The 16,031-nt window shown below is 38.5% G+C and overlaps 1 protein-coding gene across 1 annotated transcript in view; it reads left to right on the top strand.

Annotated features, from left to right (window-relative positions):
• Positions 1-16,031, top strand: part of RORB (RAR related orphan receptor B) — a 41,095-nt gene that overhangs the window by 18,316 nt on the left and 6,748 nt on the right. Inside the window, exons 5-6 of the mRNA XM_053932671.1 lie at positions 12,951-13,072; positions 14,336-14,468. Coding sequence (XP_053788646.1) covers positions 12,951-13,072; positions 14,336-14,468 — 255 coding nt within the window. The remainder of the gene's footprint in view (positions 1-12,950; positions 13,073-14,335; positions 14,469-16,031) is intronic.

Genomic DNA, 16,031 nt, shown 5'->3' with positions numbered 1-16,031 from the left:
TAAGACTATATCCTTAGTGGCCAAGAAATCCCTCTGAAGTCAATGGGACCTTTTGACTTCAGACAATCAAAGATTTATCTTTTTAACTTAAGTCAACATAACTTTTATCTCTTGCAGGTTCAATTAGAAATAATGCATCATTCTTAGTTTTTCACCCATTTTCTTTCTTTCGTAGCCATAAACCATCCTGCCCTAAATCCACCCCACATTTCCAAGTTTTTCATCCTCTTCTGAAGCACACAAAGCAGGAAAAAACCCAGAGCAGAGGGAGTGCTACATAGCAAATGGCCTGTTTCTGAGCTGACAGCAAAATTCAGGGGCTCTGGGATTTACTTATTTTCCTTTTGAAATTGAAACTATGGCTTCTAAATTGCTATGATTTTACACAAATACTGTAGACTGTCATTTGTGGCACCTACAGCAGAGAGGTAAGGGAGATAGTGAGAGATAATGTAGTATAACAAATCAGCTGACACGACTGGAAGAGATGCACCATAAAATATTTGGATTAGTACACAGGCAAATGATATTTTCAGTGTTTAAAAAGAAGTAGAAAATGTCTCTAAATGCTGCTGCGGATTGTTGGACCATCTGTAGAGCTGCAGTCTTACAGTCCTGGGATGTACTGATTTCAAATTATAGTGTGCTTAAATTTCACTGCAGAATTGCATCTCACTCCAGTGACATTTAGGAATAAACTCAACTTATGCTAAATAGACGTTATTGCTTTTAACCGTTAGATGAAATCATACAAAATATATAAAAGGTAGAAAAGCTAGGCTGCATTGATCCTTGTGGCTGATAGAAATTTCTTTATACCAACATGTCTAGTGATCTAGTGAATCACTAAGTATCCCAGATCATGATAGTTCTTTTCTGCACTGATGATTTTTTGCCAGGTAGTAATTTCCAGTCTTAGCTTTCTTCTGGCCCTTACGCTCTTCAAATAAATATATGTTTGTAAGCACAACCTCATCTGCCACTTGCCTGATCTTGAGTGCAACCATTGTATTTTTTTTTTCCTCTTGAATGAATGTGTGGGAACTTCTTTTATCCTTGAGTTCCTAGAAGTTTCTGTAAGCTCTCCAAGGAGCAGACTTCTTCACAAGCACTCAGAACAAAAGTAGTCTACGCAGTTTCTGCATTACATGTCAACGAAAATCTAATTCACTTACTCCTTTGGTATTAATGCTTTGCTTGTTTCAAACTCACTTCTCTCCTTTGCAGGGCATTTTTTAATTAAGATATAGTTGACTGTACATTTCCAAGTTTGAATCTCATTTTCTTTTTCATATTTTTCTAATTCCTTCAATCTTGTCACATTATGTCTCAGTCTTCATTGATGCTTTGTGACTTCTTTCAGTTTAGAATTCTCTTAACTTAATTAGCCTGTTATGAACCTTCTTTTTCAGATTATTATGAAAATGTTAAATGCTTGCAAAACAAATCCTAATAATGATCCCCACTGCACCTGACTAAAGTACTTGCTGCAATTGCATATATTACGTTGGTATTTGTATTTGGCTTGCTATCCAACAGTAAGTTCTCTGTAAAATCCAAGTCACAAGTCTTCCTTTCCATGTCAGTTTGATTCAGTTATAAAAATTATATTTTCTAAGATACTCTGTGACATAATTTGCACATCATTTACATGGTCTTCTTCACATGTTAATTTTCTAGTTCCACCAAAAAGTAATCTAAATGGTTAGAGCTACTTTGATCTTTAACAGTTCTATGCTTTAATTTGAATGTGAATGTGTTCTTTTTTATGAACATACATTCATCTACAGAAGACTTTGTAGTGGAAATGGAAATTGTTCAACTTAACAGTTTTGAAATGCAAAATTTTTTACATAGCAACTGTTTTAACATGTAGTATTGGAATGGAATGGCAAGGAAAATATAGCTTATCTTTTATTGTGTGCTTACTGGTATCTATATACTGTGCTAGCAAATAGGTGTAGGAGAAAGACATGCTGACAGATTAAAGTTATACAGGGCTCTGTCACATGTACTTGGTATTATTATATTTCTCCAAATGAGTTAAGTAGGCCTAGATACAACTGCACATTATCTGATCTCTATGAGAAGCAGGACAGGCAATGCCTCCTATGGAAGAGAGGATTAAGTTTAACAAAAAACATTTTTAGATACAGTCACAAATTTCTCATGTAACTGTCAGAGTTTATGATGGAAAGAAGTTGTACAAAATTGGGTAGTTCCCCATTAGGCGCAGCCCACATCAATATTCCACTTCCTGTTACAAAAAAAAAAAAAAACCTCAAAGCATAAAAACATTGCTCCAAAGCTCATAAATACACATACAAGAGCACAACCTCAACTTGTCATCAAGTGCCTTTCCAGTCCAGATCCCTTTTCTTTAAAGGGATATATTTTTGTCCTTAACTCAAAGTATCTTGTTGGGCACTTGATACAGATTTGGGTGGGCAGAACACAAAATAGGTTAGGTGCAGTGACCAGATGTGTTAGGCAGGCTCTGTCACTGCCTGTCCTGCTGTCCTTGGGTGGCATGATCCAGGTGTGTTCCATCAGCCACTGATGCTGCCAGCATGGGAGAGACCCACATCCCAAGGGCTCATGCTGCCAGGGACTTGGCAGCATCATCCTGTTTCTCCATGACCACTGTGCCATTTACACATCTGGGGAGGCAGAAATAATGCAGTGGGAGCTCAAACCATAGGGTGAAATCTGCTTGCCATGTCAGAAGCAAGAATTTTGTCATTTTCAGAATTACTTTCTCTCACACAGCAAATCACAGAGGTCAGCTGGTGAGTGGGAAATTCTGAAGTGAAAAGGGAGCTCCAGTCCTGATGGCAGTGCTTGCTCCCAAGTGTGGTTTTAAATTAGGAGGCATTAAAGGCTTATTTTTAGACTTGGTGAAATTAAAATACTATCTTGTTTAAATATATGTGCATAATATTATCTACCACTGAGCTGAATATTGCATTTTCCTCTCTAAATATGTGGCTCCAATCCTGGTCTGTAAAAGTTGATGGAAAGGCTTCCCTGCTTTAACTGCAGTTGAGATTGCCAGCCTATGATTTCTTAAGGACAAGATTAAATTATTAGCCAACTGTTATGGAAAAAACAGATTGGTTAAGCATTCACTGCAAGTTAAACTTAAGGATGCCCTGTAGCTGTGTATTTGTCAGTAGTCAGTAAGACACTTCTAGAAGGTACAGGAGATCACATAGCCCAGCCTCTATAATTACAGATGAAAGTGTTGCTTACATATATTTACATGACATTTCTTCAACATCAGGCCTGTTTTAAGGTACCCAATGGCTTGCAGAATTTGCATTTCTACCAAAATTAAAGTAAGGTTGGCGAGCTTAGGTTTGACCTTCCCTTTCCCCAGTCCTTCTAAACCTGCCCTGCTATGTGTATCTTAGGGTGGGCAATAACTCCCTAGCACAGATGCCTCATGTGGATTGGAGGAGCCTTATATTTAAGGCACAGCTCTTTAGACCTGGACACATAGACTGGAAAGTGATAGTAAAGGAAAGCCTTAATTTTTTTTTAAACTTACTCAAGGTAGGTATGTTAAAAAAAAGTCCTCTTGGTAACCACAAATGACATTCTGTGCATTTGTAATTTAGTTGTAATTTAGCTGGGTTCATACATTCATCTCAAGAACCACAGTGAACAGTTCTATACTCTGTGAAATTATTTAATTTCCATTGCTGTAATAATGTACAAGCAGGAGTTATTTCACTCTCTCTCCTTGAATGGAGATCTTCACCTGTAAACATTCTGAAGTCCTCTGCTGAAGATCTGTTTGAAAGCCAGTCCCACACCTTTCTTCTTTCAGCAGAAATCTTCTCATTAACTTAAGAAGAATTTAGTTTATTCCTCTTTGTCTATACTCTTCATGGGTGTCCACAAGTCTTAATGTTGGATATGCAATATATAAATACGTATCAGCACCAGGCTGATATCTTAAAAAAACCTGTGCTTTGGTTTTGGTAGCAGTTCTCCATGTGATAAGCATTTCTCATTCCTTAACACCCTTCTCTTTATCTCCAGGGTTTGTTCCCTGTGCCAGATCAAGTGTTAACAGACAGCTTACTGAACATGTATTGGTAAATTAGATGCTATTTCAAGGGACACTCCAAACCACATTCAAAATTCAGTGAGTTCACTAATTAAAGCCCATACCTAAGGTGGCAATAGCATCTATGTTTATGTTCCCTTTACAAAGCCACCACCCACCCCACAGTGAAACAGAAATGATGTTTTTGTAGTCCTGTGTAGTGTTCTTCGGCTTCTTTTTCCAGGCCATGTTTTAATATTTTTTCTACCAACGTGACAGTCAAAATTTACAGGGCTGCTGTCTACACCCTGGCAGCTGTTTTTAAGAGAAGCAATGTTGCCATCTAGTGAGCATTTAAAAATGCAACCTGTGCATTTTACGCACATGCTGTCAGGGCACTGTATCTTACCATCATTACCTATTTAAAGATGACAATCAGAATAAATTCATATTTCAATTCTGTCCTCACTTCAGCTCATTTTACAAGTGAGCTAAAAATATGCATAGAATGGTATCAAAACCAACCTTATCTATAGCCTACATTTTTTAAGCGTCATAATATAGTTCTTTAAAGAGATCAAATTTCTAATCCATTAAAGTCTATAAAATTACTCCTTTTCTCCAAAGACAAGAATGTTTTCTTCCATGACCAAACTTGATAAAAGATGTTCATTCTACTGAGAGTCCAAAAAAAGGTGTTAGAAATCAACCATTTGTAGCAGTCAAAATATGTAAAATACAGTATCATATGTCCCATGTATTACCATATATCATGGCAATCTTTTCAGGAATAACGTTGTGCTGTGAGTATTGTCAGATTACAAATCACTCAGAAAGATCTGTGAAAATCCAATGCTGTGGTAAGTACTGAGGCATGCTGTTGCTGCCAGTTGTGAGAATAGACTTCTGGCTGGTTCCCTGTCATATGCTTTGGACCAGCAATGTCAGTAGCAGAGGAAATGGCTTTCTGCAAGTAATGCTCAAGAAAAGAAGACTGGAGCAGGTGCCAGAACACAGAGGGACTGGGATGTGTGAAAGAAGTATGTTGTCTTCCGGGGTTGTGACTCACACTCAGCCCACAAAGAGGCAAACTGCAGACGAAAATCAAGAGGTCAAGGCAGTGATGCTTTAGGAATCACTGTAGTATATGGAAGTGGTATATTATCTGCCAAAATTGTTATGTTTTGAATTAGTAGTTGCTTGTTTCTTTCGTCGTGCTTTGCATAACCCCTTCATGGATTTGGTGTCAACTTTCCCATCAGTGTTTTTGTTTGGTGTTTCTGGGCAGTCAGCCCCAACAGTTGAAAGGTAATTGTACTTTCTGAGAGCTTAACCAGGGGTCCCTGTTACATTTCTTTGTCATCCTGGACAGCACTGGTTGATCATTCCTTAATCCTAAGGCACAAGGAAGGCATCAGAAGTTTGGGTTTACAATTTTTTTTCTTTCCCAGTACATATGCAGCATCCTAAGTTTGCTTGTCCAAGGCTATAGTCCAGTTTTTCACACTGTGTGCTTTCTGTCTGCTGGCTTTCATCACTCACTTCGTGAACTTCACTATTTCCCACTTTATTCCTGAGAATAAGGTAATGCTGCTTATTTTGCATTTTGTGATGCTGTTTTCAGCTTTGTAGGTAATGATGCCTTTCATCAGTCCATTCAGCTTTTGATATTTTATTTCACAAAACAGCAACAATTCTTTTATACACGAGTGAAAACATATGAGAAAGAATTATAGTGAAATGCATGAGGGAGGATCATAGATGTGCACAGTGGAAGAATTCAATGTGACAAGACCCAGAGCTCAGAGACAAATGCTGACACTTATTATCAGAATGCAGATTTTATAGTGCAGTAATCTTCAAGGAATGAAAGTCACATGTAAAGGGGAATAGTTAACACAAGACATTAAGGCGTGGAGCCCTGTCTTGTGTTCCTTTTTGACTACATGGATGGCTTTTCTTTTGATCAGAGAAGATTTTGTCATTCCTTATGATAACCAAGTTATTCCACTTTCTGACACTATACACTAACATCACTTTCATGCAACTCGTTTGCCACACTACAGGAAAATAGAACCATGGTAGAATGTTTTGCCCTTACTTTTTAACATGTTTCTGTACATAGGTTGCTTAAAATCTTTATAGAGAGCTAATTTGAAGACTGTGACAGTGAAACAAGTGCTAAAAGATATATTATCCTCTCCCAGCTTTTTGCAGGCTATGACAGGGCAAACTCTCACAAACATGCTTTAAAACCAGTAATATTCCAATTATTCCATATATATTTCTCAGATTAATAGAGAACAATGTCCACTGCAGGTAATGCATGCTTAATTGTAAAAAAATAAAACCACTTTATTGTTTCAGAACAGTCTCGTTTTAATATAAAGGTCTATTTGTGCAACCTATGCTGGAAGAAGCTTAGAAACAGCTCATCTCAATATATTTGTGGTAATTATATGGTGCCTTTAAAGTTCATTTGAACTCTAGATATTTTCTTGGCTAGTGCTTTTGCTGCCAGTTAAATGATTTCTAGTTTTTGCTAAATTGTCTGAGTCCCAGGAGAAGTATTACTATGTAGAGACCATTAAGCATTTATAAAAATCCTCTAGGATCTAACAGAATTCTGGGTCCATCCTCGAGGTTCCTTAAGATAAGGACTTCATTCCATTGTATTGTCATTTATATTAATTTATTAGCATTTTTTAGAAAGGCAAACGAAGCACTGATTTATTTTGAAGGAGAGAGATGAAATAGAGAATTCACACACATAGCTTTTACTCTTTGTGCACTCTGTTCATGATGTTAAGCATTCAGTAACTTGAACATAAGGAAAGGCTATTCCTAAACTCAATTCTAGCACTTCTAGTCTCATATGAGTGTTTTTATGTTTCATACTATCTTCCTAGGCCGCATATTGTGTAGTGTTACAAGTTTATTAAACAAATAGGAGTTAAGAAACTAGCTTTTTATGAAAACTAGTTTTATTTTTTTTCCCTTTTTTAAAGGGAAATACTTTTCATGCATTATTGCATTGAGAATGCCACAAAGAGGTGAGAAATGGAATGAGCTTTTTGCAACCACTTTCAGGAAAAAATGTTCCTGTTTATCTGCAAGAAAAACAAATCTAACTTTTCATCCAGTTCATGTAAAAAAATTGAGACCTATGATTCATGTTTTACAGCAACCACAGAGGTATTTTTACTTTATTAGCTGTGTCACTATCTTTACTACTGTCAAAGAATTTAAGAATAATATGAACTCAGTGATTCAGTTTTCAAAAATTTTCATTTTGTAGTCATAATACCCTTGAATTAGTGTACGAAAAAGTGTTGATCCAATGCTATCTTGCCAAGTTTTTAGGTCTTAGAACAGAGCTTTTATTTAGAATGCCTGGCTGGAGTTTTGTTATGTATGCTTACAGCAGCCAGCCAAAGCTGTGATGTTACTGCAGCATTAATTCAAAGTGGATCCCTGCAAGAGCTCAACTTAGGATATAAGGTGAAATAAGCCCTTAGCTACCCAACTGGATCCTACGGGTAAGTGGCAAATTAAAGATTCATTATTCATTTTAATTGAAGAAGATTATCAGTGTTTTAGAAGGCCCGCTTCAAAGTTTTTCAGTTCCTTGTGCAAAAGAAGGGAATGCTGAGAAAAACAAGAGTCTCTCCTGAGAAAAGAGAGACAAATGAAAGAACTAAGGAGCCTGCAGGAAACAAATGCTGCTGTGGATAAGTTCCACTTAGCAGGCCAAATTTACAGCTGGTGAATGTTGAGTGTACTCTGTGGATTACATCCATCCCCACAGCATTGTACTTGACCTCAAGTTGGAGTTTTTCTTTACTATTTCAGTTGAAGATCTCTGAATATTGCAAGAAAGTGCCTGAAAAAGGCAGTACTGATTTATCAGGTGGTGGTAAACCCCTGTGGGTCTGTGGTATGCTGATTTTGATTGTTATTTAGATTGCAGTGTTCAGTTTTCTGTATGTACTTGTATTTAAGCAATTCCTACTCTGCTGATGCAATAAATGTTGGAGCAATTGTAGTCTTTGGAGAGTACCTTTTGTGAGGTAACTCTTGAAATCTAAAATAGGAAGTACAGTAGGAGAAAAAGAAAAAAGAAGATGGGGTGTAGCCTGCCAGAGCAAACAAAACTGGAAAATAGAAAGTCCCAAGTTTATGTGCTGTTGTTCTTCTCTTGCAGCATGTGCTTTTGGAATGTTTTGTTGATGAAAACAGGGCTTTTACAGCCCAGTCCTTCTGTCAGGGCTCTGGAATGATTCTTTAGCTACTCTCCAGCTCCACTGAAATGAAGCAGCAGTCTCAGACACTTGAGTTCCTACAAGTTTTGTAGAAGTGACTACTCAGTAGGCTAAGGAGACAGGCAGCTTTAGGGAAAGGAGGAAGCCACAACCCAGTCCCATGTTCACCTCCAAAGGCAGCAGCTGATGACCAGTCAAACTGAGCAGATTGGTCCCTTGTGCACATACATGATGCCTGTTACCCACCCAGACACTAGGGATGGAAGGTCACAGGGGGTGTGGCAGATGGTATTTGATGCATCTGTAGGGATCCAGATTTGTTGCACTAACTTCACTGCATAACTTACTTCACTGTGCAATCCTCACAGAATCGAGTCTCTTGGTTCTGTCTCTGTTTTAGGCCAGGACAAATCTAAAAACCATTTATTTTCCTGAAACAGCATGGATCTCTCGTGGTCCTCTTCAGCTTCATGATGTACAATTTTCATCTTCTTCTGGACATCTCCTACTATACATTGAACTTCTCTAATTTTTTAACTGCTGCATTGTAAATGCCAAATAAATTATCTACCCATTGGTCTGGAACCTCTCAAGGCCTCAACAGGCCCTGCTACAGGAAGGGCATCATGCCCTGTGCTGTGTGGACTGGGGACCAGCCTGACCTCTCAGATTTCTGCTCTCTAGCCATGCCAACAAACACCATCTGGATTTCCTTGTCCTCTAAGAACAGATGAGGCTCTACAGCTAGAATAGTGGGCCATTATAGAAAGCCAGTGAAGAGACATGCAGGACAGTAATGAAATGTGAATGGAAATGTAAGTAAGTGGAAACCCCATGATGTATTTTGTTCGAGCGTTTCTGGTTTTGAAACTGTTGGTTACAGTTATTGACAGTATCCTTGATTGAGCATGTTGTTTCTGGTTTATCTGTCTGAAAGCAAGTACTTCTTTCTAGATTTTTTTTTTCAATGAAGCAGAGCATTTTTTACTTTTCAAGAAAAAATATCAAGTTACCAATACTAAGAAAACCTAAAATATAGAATGAAGCTGCCTAATGCAAATGCTTCCACATCCTCGTGTATACCAGAGTTTGGATACTGGGAGCATTACTTTCTGTGGACCATGTTTCCCAGACAGAGTAAATCTACCAGAATATGCTGTGATTTTCATATGTCAAGTGATCAAGATAGGATATTTAGCCCTAATGTAATAAACCCAGTATGTAGGCAAAAGAGGAGGAGTAAAGCACCAAGTCTACATTTGTGCTTATGTACTGTGGCAGATAGATAAGCTTTACAAATCCTGCCATTTACAGGCTGGTGGTGTACTGTCATCCAGGCTCAGGGATTCTTTCCATTAGAATTACTAATCTTCATTCAATAGTTGGAACAATTGGTTCTTAGAAAATAAAATGTTACAGACTTTGATTCTCACACCCATGTGGCCAGAATAATCTCTTTTGTTTTCCTTTTTGTACAAACAAACCTGCTGTAACTTATGTAAAATGGCAGCTGACAATATTTCAAGTAGAAATGCAGTTCACATTGAAGTCACAAGAGCAGAGTTGTCTTTTATAGTCCCTGGAGTTTATCCAAACAGGATTTCTAGATGTGTACATGCAGTTACCCAGTGATAGGGAACCCGTGAAATCTATGGCCCAAGATTTTTGAAAACAGAATCAGCTGAAAGTCAAGACTTGATACGTGAAGTAATTGTAGTGGACTCCTCTAGAAAAGAGAAGGAACATGGCTATTAGATTATCACCCCTGTAGGGTACTTCCACAGGGTTTGGGGCTCTGCAGGAGCCCCAAATCAGGACAGGATCTCTCTTCCTGTTGTGTGTAGATGATCTCTTGCTTTCCCCATTGTCCATTATTTCTAGTCCTATTGAAGAACTAACCTGTTGAACTTGGTGGTCAGCTTATTTCAGAGCTGCCAGGTCTCCAAGAAATTAATATATTTGGGGTACAGGACTGTACCTGTGATAGGACAGGTTTACATCAGATGTCATTTATATTGTTGCCAATGGTTTAGAAATGTCGTTCTCATTGGGATTTGCCAAGATGTGCACTGACTCCAACTTCATTAGCAAAAAGGTGCTAAAATCTGAAAATGTCAGGGGAAAAAACAAACTCCATGGTCTGGAGTGGAACCCTTTATGAGTGACATTCTTTGTTCTGCCTATGTTGGATCTTCTGTTCCTGGACCATCTGAAAAGCCAAGACTGGTGTATACTTCTTTTACTTTTTGCATCATGTCAGCTCTGCCACCCAGCTGTAGGCTATATTTGCATAAAGCTCCTTCCAGGGATGTCCGCACAAAGTGTAAACAAGCAACCTCCTCTGCTTGCTCTGAATGAGCAGTTCCCTTCTCCTGAGAGACCCAGTGTACTCTTCCCATCACACACTCAGTCTTGCCTAGCCTGCGGCACAAGAGTCTCAAGTCTTATCTTGCACCTAATTCCTCTTTGAATGCTGCTTGTTGCAATTGCCCCAGGCCTTTGCACATCTAAATGGGTTTAATGTCAGCTCAACATAAGCATAAGTGTGTAAGGAAAAGGTGCATGGGGTAAAACACAGGATGCCATCCCTAGAAAGCCCTGCAGAGTTTCTCAGCTCTTCATTCCTCAGGTAAATACATAAATTCTAGGAAAAGGAGGGGAGCTGAGGAGCTTTGCAGTCATGTAGAACTGCTTATTGAATATATTTTGAAGTCACTGAAATCAAGACATCTTGTTTTTGGATTGTTGACATCAGGTCACTTTATCTGATAAGAAATCTGTCTACGCAGTAATATGAAATTATGTGAGACATTTATTGTAAGAGAGATGCCCATTTATCTTCAAGATTTTTATTATAAAATGCAACACCTTACCATCAAAGGTTCAAACGTCCATCTAACCTTCCATAAAAGAACAGTGGGTAGATCACTCTGTTAATACACATTCTTGGTTATCTTTAGGCTGGACTCAATTTTTCCATTAGGAAGCCTAAAGATAGAGTTGACCTATAAAAGGTTACCTGCACAAATTCAATTAAGCAAGTTTTATTTTTTCTATGCAAATCTGCAACTTTTTTATCTTCAGCACCTTTCTACTGAGTCTCAGTTTATTAACTGTGAATAGCACTGTCCTTCAAATAGCACTCCTCTAGCAGTGTTTACAGGGAACATGAACTTCTGCATTCTTTTTTCAGCTTCCCTTCTTGCTGGTGTTTCTAAGTTCAGTCAATATTTGGCCAAAGAAGCAGATTTATTTTGGAACTTCAGGTTCCAGATCCCTACACTATGCAAACTGTTGAGGATGTGAACAATGGTATACCTAGTTCTTTCTATTTCCCATGCTCAGGTTTGGCTAATGCATTTTCAATGTCCTTTTCCCTTTTTTGACAAATGTTTTCTGTGCAATGCTGGTTCTGCTGCAAGTGCTTCAGTTCACTTTTGTGGCTTCAACTTTGTTCCTTTGTTTGGCTTAAGCAAAGTTTCCAGGCTGAAGCAATGAGCTTCATTAGATGTTTAGGTCCCAAAGTTGCAAAATAGGAAATTATTAGTTTTCAGTAACATGTTTTATCACAGCATTTCAACTCCTAATGCTAATGAAGTTGGAAGTTTTTGTGAAAATTTTTTTAATCCACTCAAGTGGCTTTAAGGGCAAAGGTCTGCTTTAAAATACTTGTCTAAGAAGTTTACTCATAGTTTCTGTGGGTTTCCAGGGCAACACTGAATGGTTCCTTTTCTGCTCGTATCCTGCATTCCATGTTGTGAAGTAGTTTCTAAGGCTGCAATGTCAGGACAACTTTAATGTCGCTTAGTGCTATGTGTGAGATTTATGTCCTCCATCTCTCCTTCTAAACCCCAGGATACTACTTTTAGCTTTCACCCCTTGGTAAAACCAGTCTCCATGTTCTTGCTCATCAAATTCAATCAGAAATGATCCAGCTTAAAATAAACTTGAGAAAAAAGAGATCTATTTCCTCTTCTTCTATGAGTCATGCCAAGGTAATGCAAATGTTCACAGCAAGTTCAAGCAGTCAGTCAATTTCTTAGAGACCTGGCAGCTCTGAAACATGCTGACCACTGAGTTCAGCAGATTAGTTCTTTTAGTAGAACTAGAAAGAAATGGACAATGAGGAAAGAAAGCAAACACCTACACACAGCAGGAGGGGAGATACTGCCTTCATGCAGAGGTTGTGGCCTAAAGCCTGAAGAGGTACCCTGCTGGGTTGGTAATCAACAACAGTGTTCCTTCTCTTCTAGAGACTTCAGAAGAGTCTACCAGTTACTGCATAGGTTTGTGGCAGACAAAAGCAATTGGGTAAACAGGATCTCCAAATGAAATTTATTTAAACATATTAAATCACTTTCAGAATGAAGATTCTGTATAGTTTCACAAAAATAATTGTTATTTTCGTCTGCAGATCCACTGTTTATCAAGATCATTTGACTTTGGGTTGAATATTAAACATTTTGCAATAATCAAGTTCCAAATTAAAAACAAATGAGAAAGGTAGCATTGGAAAGAAAATATTAATTTTCTTAAATGTGCATCTTAAATAATTTCATTGTTTTCAGCATTTTGCTTTTGCAGATCACTATTCACTGTTTCATGCAAGCTATTTTTTGTTCTCCTTTTCACAGATCGAATTGCACAGAATATCATTAAGTCTCATTTGGAGACATGTCAATATACAGTGGAGGAATTACATCAGCTAGCGTGGCAGACCCACACATATGAAGAAATAAAGGTTTACCAGAGCAAGGTACAATCCTGTAATATGCTTTTTCTTCTGCTTGAAATTGTTAACAGAGTAATTTATTTGGCAAGAATACACTGATAAGTTTCGTACAGGTCAAAATATACTTTCACTATCTTTGGGGAACTGGTTACTGAAAGCAAAGCAGTGACACTTCATAGAAAGAAGCAGCAGCTTTCCAGCGTATTGGGCTGTTTGTAATGTTAAAGCTTAGATATGGTCGTGGAATCCAGTTTCTGTGCTTGATCTAAACCTCAGATCTAAACCTCATGCACAAATTCAGTTAATTTCAATGTGATTATTTTTGGATCCTCTGTTGTAAGGATTTTAAGAAAATTAGACAACATAACCTTGTTTCCTTATAATTTTGAAAACACATCTGCTTTTTATGTGAATAACAAACACCTGTCACTTACAACAGTAGATAATAGCAAACTGAAAGTGCCTCTTAAATTGAAGCTTTTTAATATTGGGTGGAAAAACAATCTCATTACACTACATTTTTGTTCTGCTTCTGCAATTCTCAGGTCAAGTTGAGTCTTTTTTCCCCTGGCACATCCTCACATGTAGTACAGTCAACAGGAACCTCTGTGCCTCTTGCACTGGCTTTATTAGTGATGAGTCTTTTGTCAGACTTCAGTTGGCACATTAGTTGGTCATGTAAGACACAGGAGAGATTCCAACTTGTTCATTGAAATCTATGGGGCTATGCAGTATTAGGAGGAATAAAAACCATACCACAGTTGGCAGAGATATGGCATGAAGCCAGGAGCATCCATTTACATTTACACACATGTGTGCACAAGGAAAATGATTATCAGGAAGTCAAAATTTTTATGTAATTTGTATTCAGATACTTCAATTATGTATTTTAAGTTTCAAACTAGGAAAAATATTCTGTTGAATAAATTAATGGCATTGTGCTACTTCTTGTCTAAGAGTACTGTGGAATGTGTACATTTTTTGTGCCACTATTAGTCTGCCCTGCACAAAAGCCAACATTAGAACCACATTTTAACACTGGGTAGTGCATTCTGCTCCTTTGAAGAGGGAATGTCAGAGTTCAGGTGAGTGGGACAATGGCTTGTGAAAATAACCTATTGAGAAGTGTTGGGTACCTAGAGAAAAAAGATGCTGCTAGCTCTGCCTGGGTATGGGGATGGAGTGTGGGGAGTGCTGCTGTCTGCAAGGCCACCTGAAGAATTTAATGCACTGATGTACCTGCTCACTGCTCACTGCTTTGCTTTTCCGTGTGTGTTTTCCTGGAAGACAAGAGAAGCTCTGTGGCAGCAGTGCGCCATTCAGATCACCCATGCTATCCAGTATGTGGTGGAGTTTGCAAAGCGCATAACAGGCTTCATGGAGCTCTGCCAGAATGACCAAATTCTCCTTCTTAAGTCAGGTGGGTAAACACCAGAGGCTTCTGACTAGTTTAGCACCCAGCACCCTAAGAATGTGCTTTCCAGTCTTTTCCTGCAAATCATTTTAATTTTGAAGGAGCCCTAATTCCTGTCTGTTGCATTAAGTACATTAACCTTGCTCTATTTTTCCACATTCATGATGTTACTGCCTTCTGATCACCTTCCCTTTACAGTCAGTTGTGGTTATTAAGTACACACACACAAACACAACCATTGCAAAAACTGCAGTCTCCAACCTGACATGTGGTGGAAGGAGCCTGCAAATTGAGCTGGTCGAATCAGTCATTTGCCACGCTGTAAAATCCCCACTTGTCATTAATGAAATGAAGGCAGGCTCACTGGGGCCTGCCTCTGTGGTCATGTTTAATCTTTTTAATGAGACTACAGAAATACTCTACAGCCAATGCACAGGAGGGAAAATTCCTGCTGGTGCCAGTTCGTTTCAGAATAAATGAGAGCAGATTACAGCAGTGTGCTCCAGCCATGCTCTCTCTGCATGCCAGGTTTGCATGTGTGTGCATAAGGGCAAGGGGAAAAAGGCTTTCCTTTCATATCAAGGGACTCAGTAATTTCTGTCCTCCAAAAGAATCCTGACAAGATTTATCATGATTATGCAGTAACACTGCCAAGCTCAGGAGGACAAAATGGCATGACTAAGTGAACCACAATAATCATGACTGGTAATTAACTACGTTTACCCTGTCATATCAGTTTCTTGCTCTCTCCATGTGTAAAAGGTAGGATGCTGTGTGAGGCAGCTTGTTAAAACAAGTGCTTCTGTTTGAAGAGAGATCTCTTCACTAAGGCTGAAAGCCTGTGTGACTTAGCACTCCATATACAGAAATCACAGACTATTCTAAGTTGGAAGGGACCCACATGGATATTGAGGCCAGATTTTCAGTGAATGGCCTGAACAGAGATCAAACCCACAACCCTGTCATTATTAACACTGTACTCCAACAAACTGAGCTAACCTCAGTGGCAAAACCACTGGTGGAAGGAACCACTATTCTAAGGTGGAAGGGATCCAACAAGGATCACCGAGTCCAGCTCTTAAGTGGCCCATAGAGGAATCAAACCCACAACCTTAGCATTACAAGCACCGTGACTGTGTCTTGGTGAGAGACTGGGCTCTGATGATAGGCACAGCTGCAAAGGGAAGTGATACAGAGACACAGGGAACACACAGGCAACCTCCTAGAAAAAGGGAACTATAGCACAAAAACTAATTTTTTAAAATCTCATACTAATTTTGAAAATTGTGCAGATACCAGTGCATCCCCAGGAAATTTCATTTGACTGGAAAAGCTAACAACACAACTGCACCTTCAGGAAAAGACTGATTTCACTCTACTGTTGGAAAACATTGTTAAGCTGTAGCATATAAAAATATGTCAGGTTTTATTTTCTCTTTTGCTGTTAATGCTGACCAGGAGTTAGAAAACGAGGACTTTTCTCTCAAAAGCGTATCTGCGGAAGAATCCTCAGATTCAAGGTTCATCTTACAGGAGATCTGGATTTAGTTAAGAGATCTTAAAATTCTT

The sequence above is a fragment of the Vidua chalybeata genome, chromosome Z, assembly GCF_026979565.1.
Source record: "Vidua chalybeata isolate OUT-0048 chromosome Z, bVidCha1 merged haplotype, whole genome shotgun sequence".
NCBI classification, from domain to species: Eukaryota; Metazoa; Chordata; class Aves; order Passeriformes; family Viduidae; genus Vidua; species Vidua chalybeata.
This window is presented reverse-complemented; position numbering and strand designations above follow the sequence as displayed.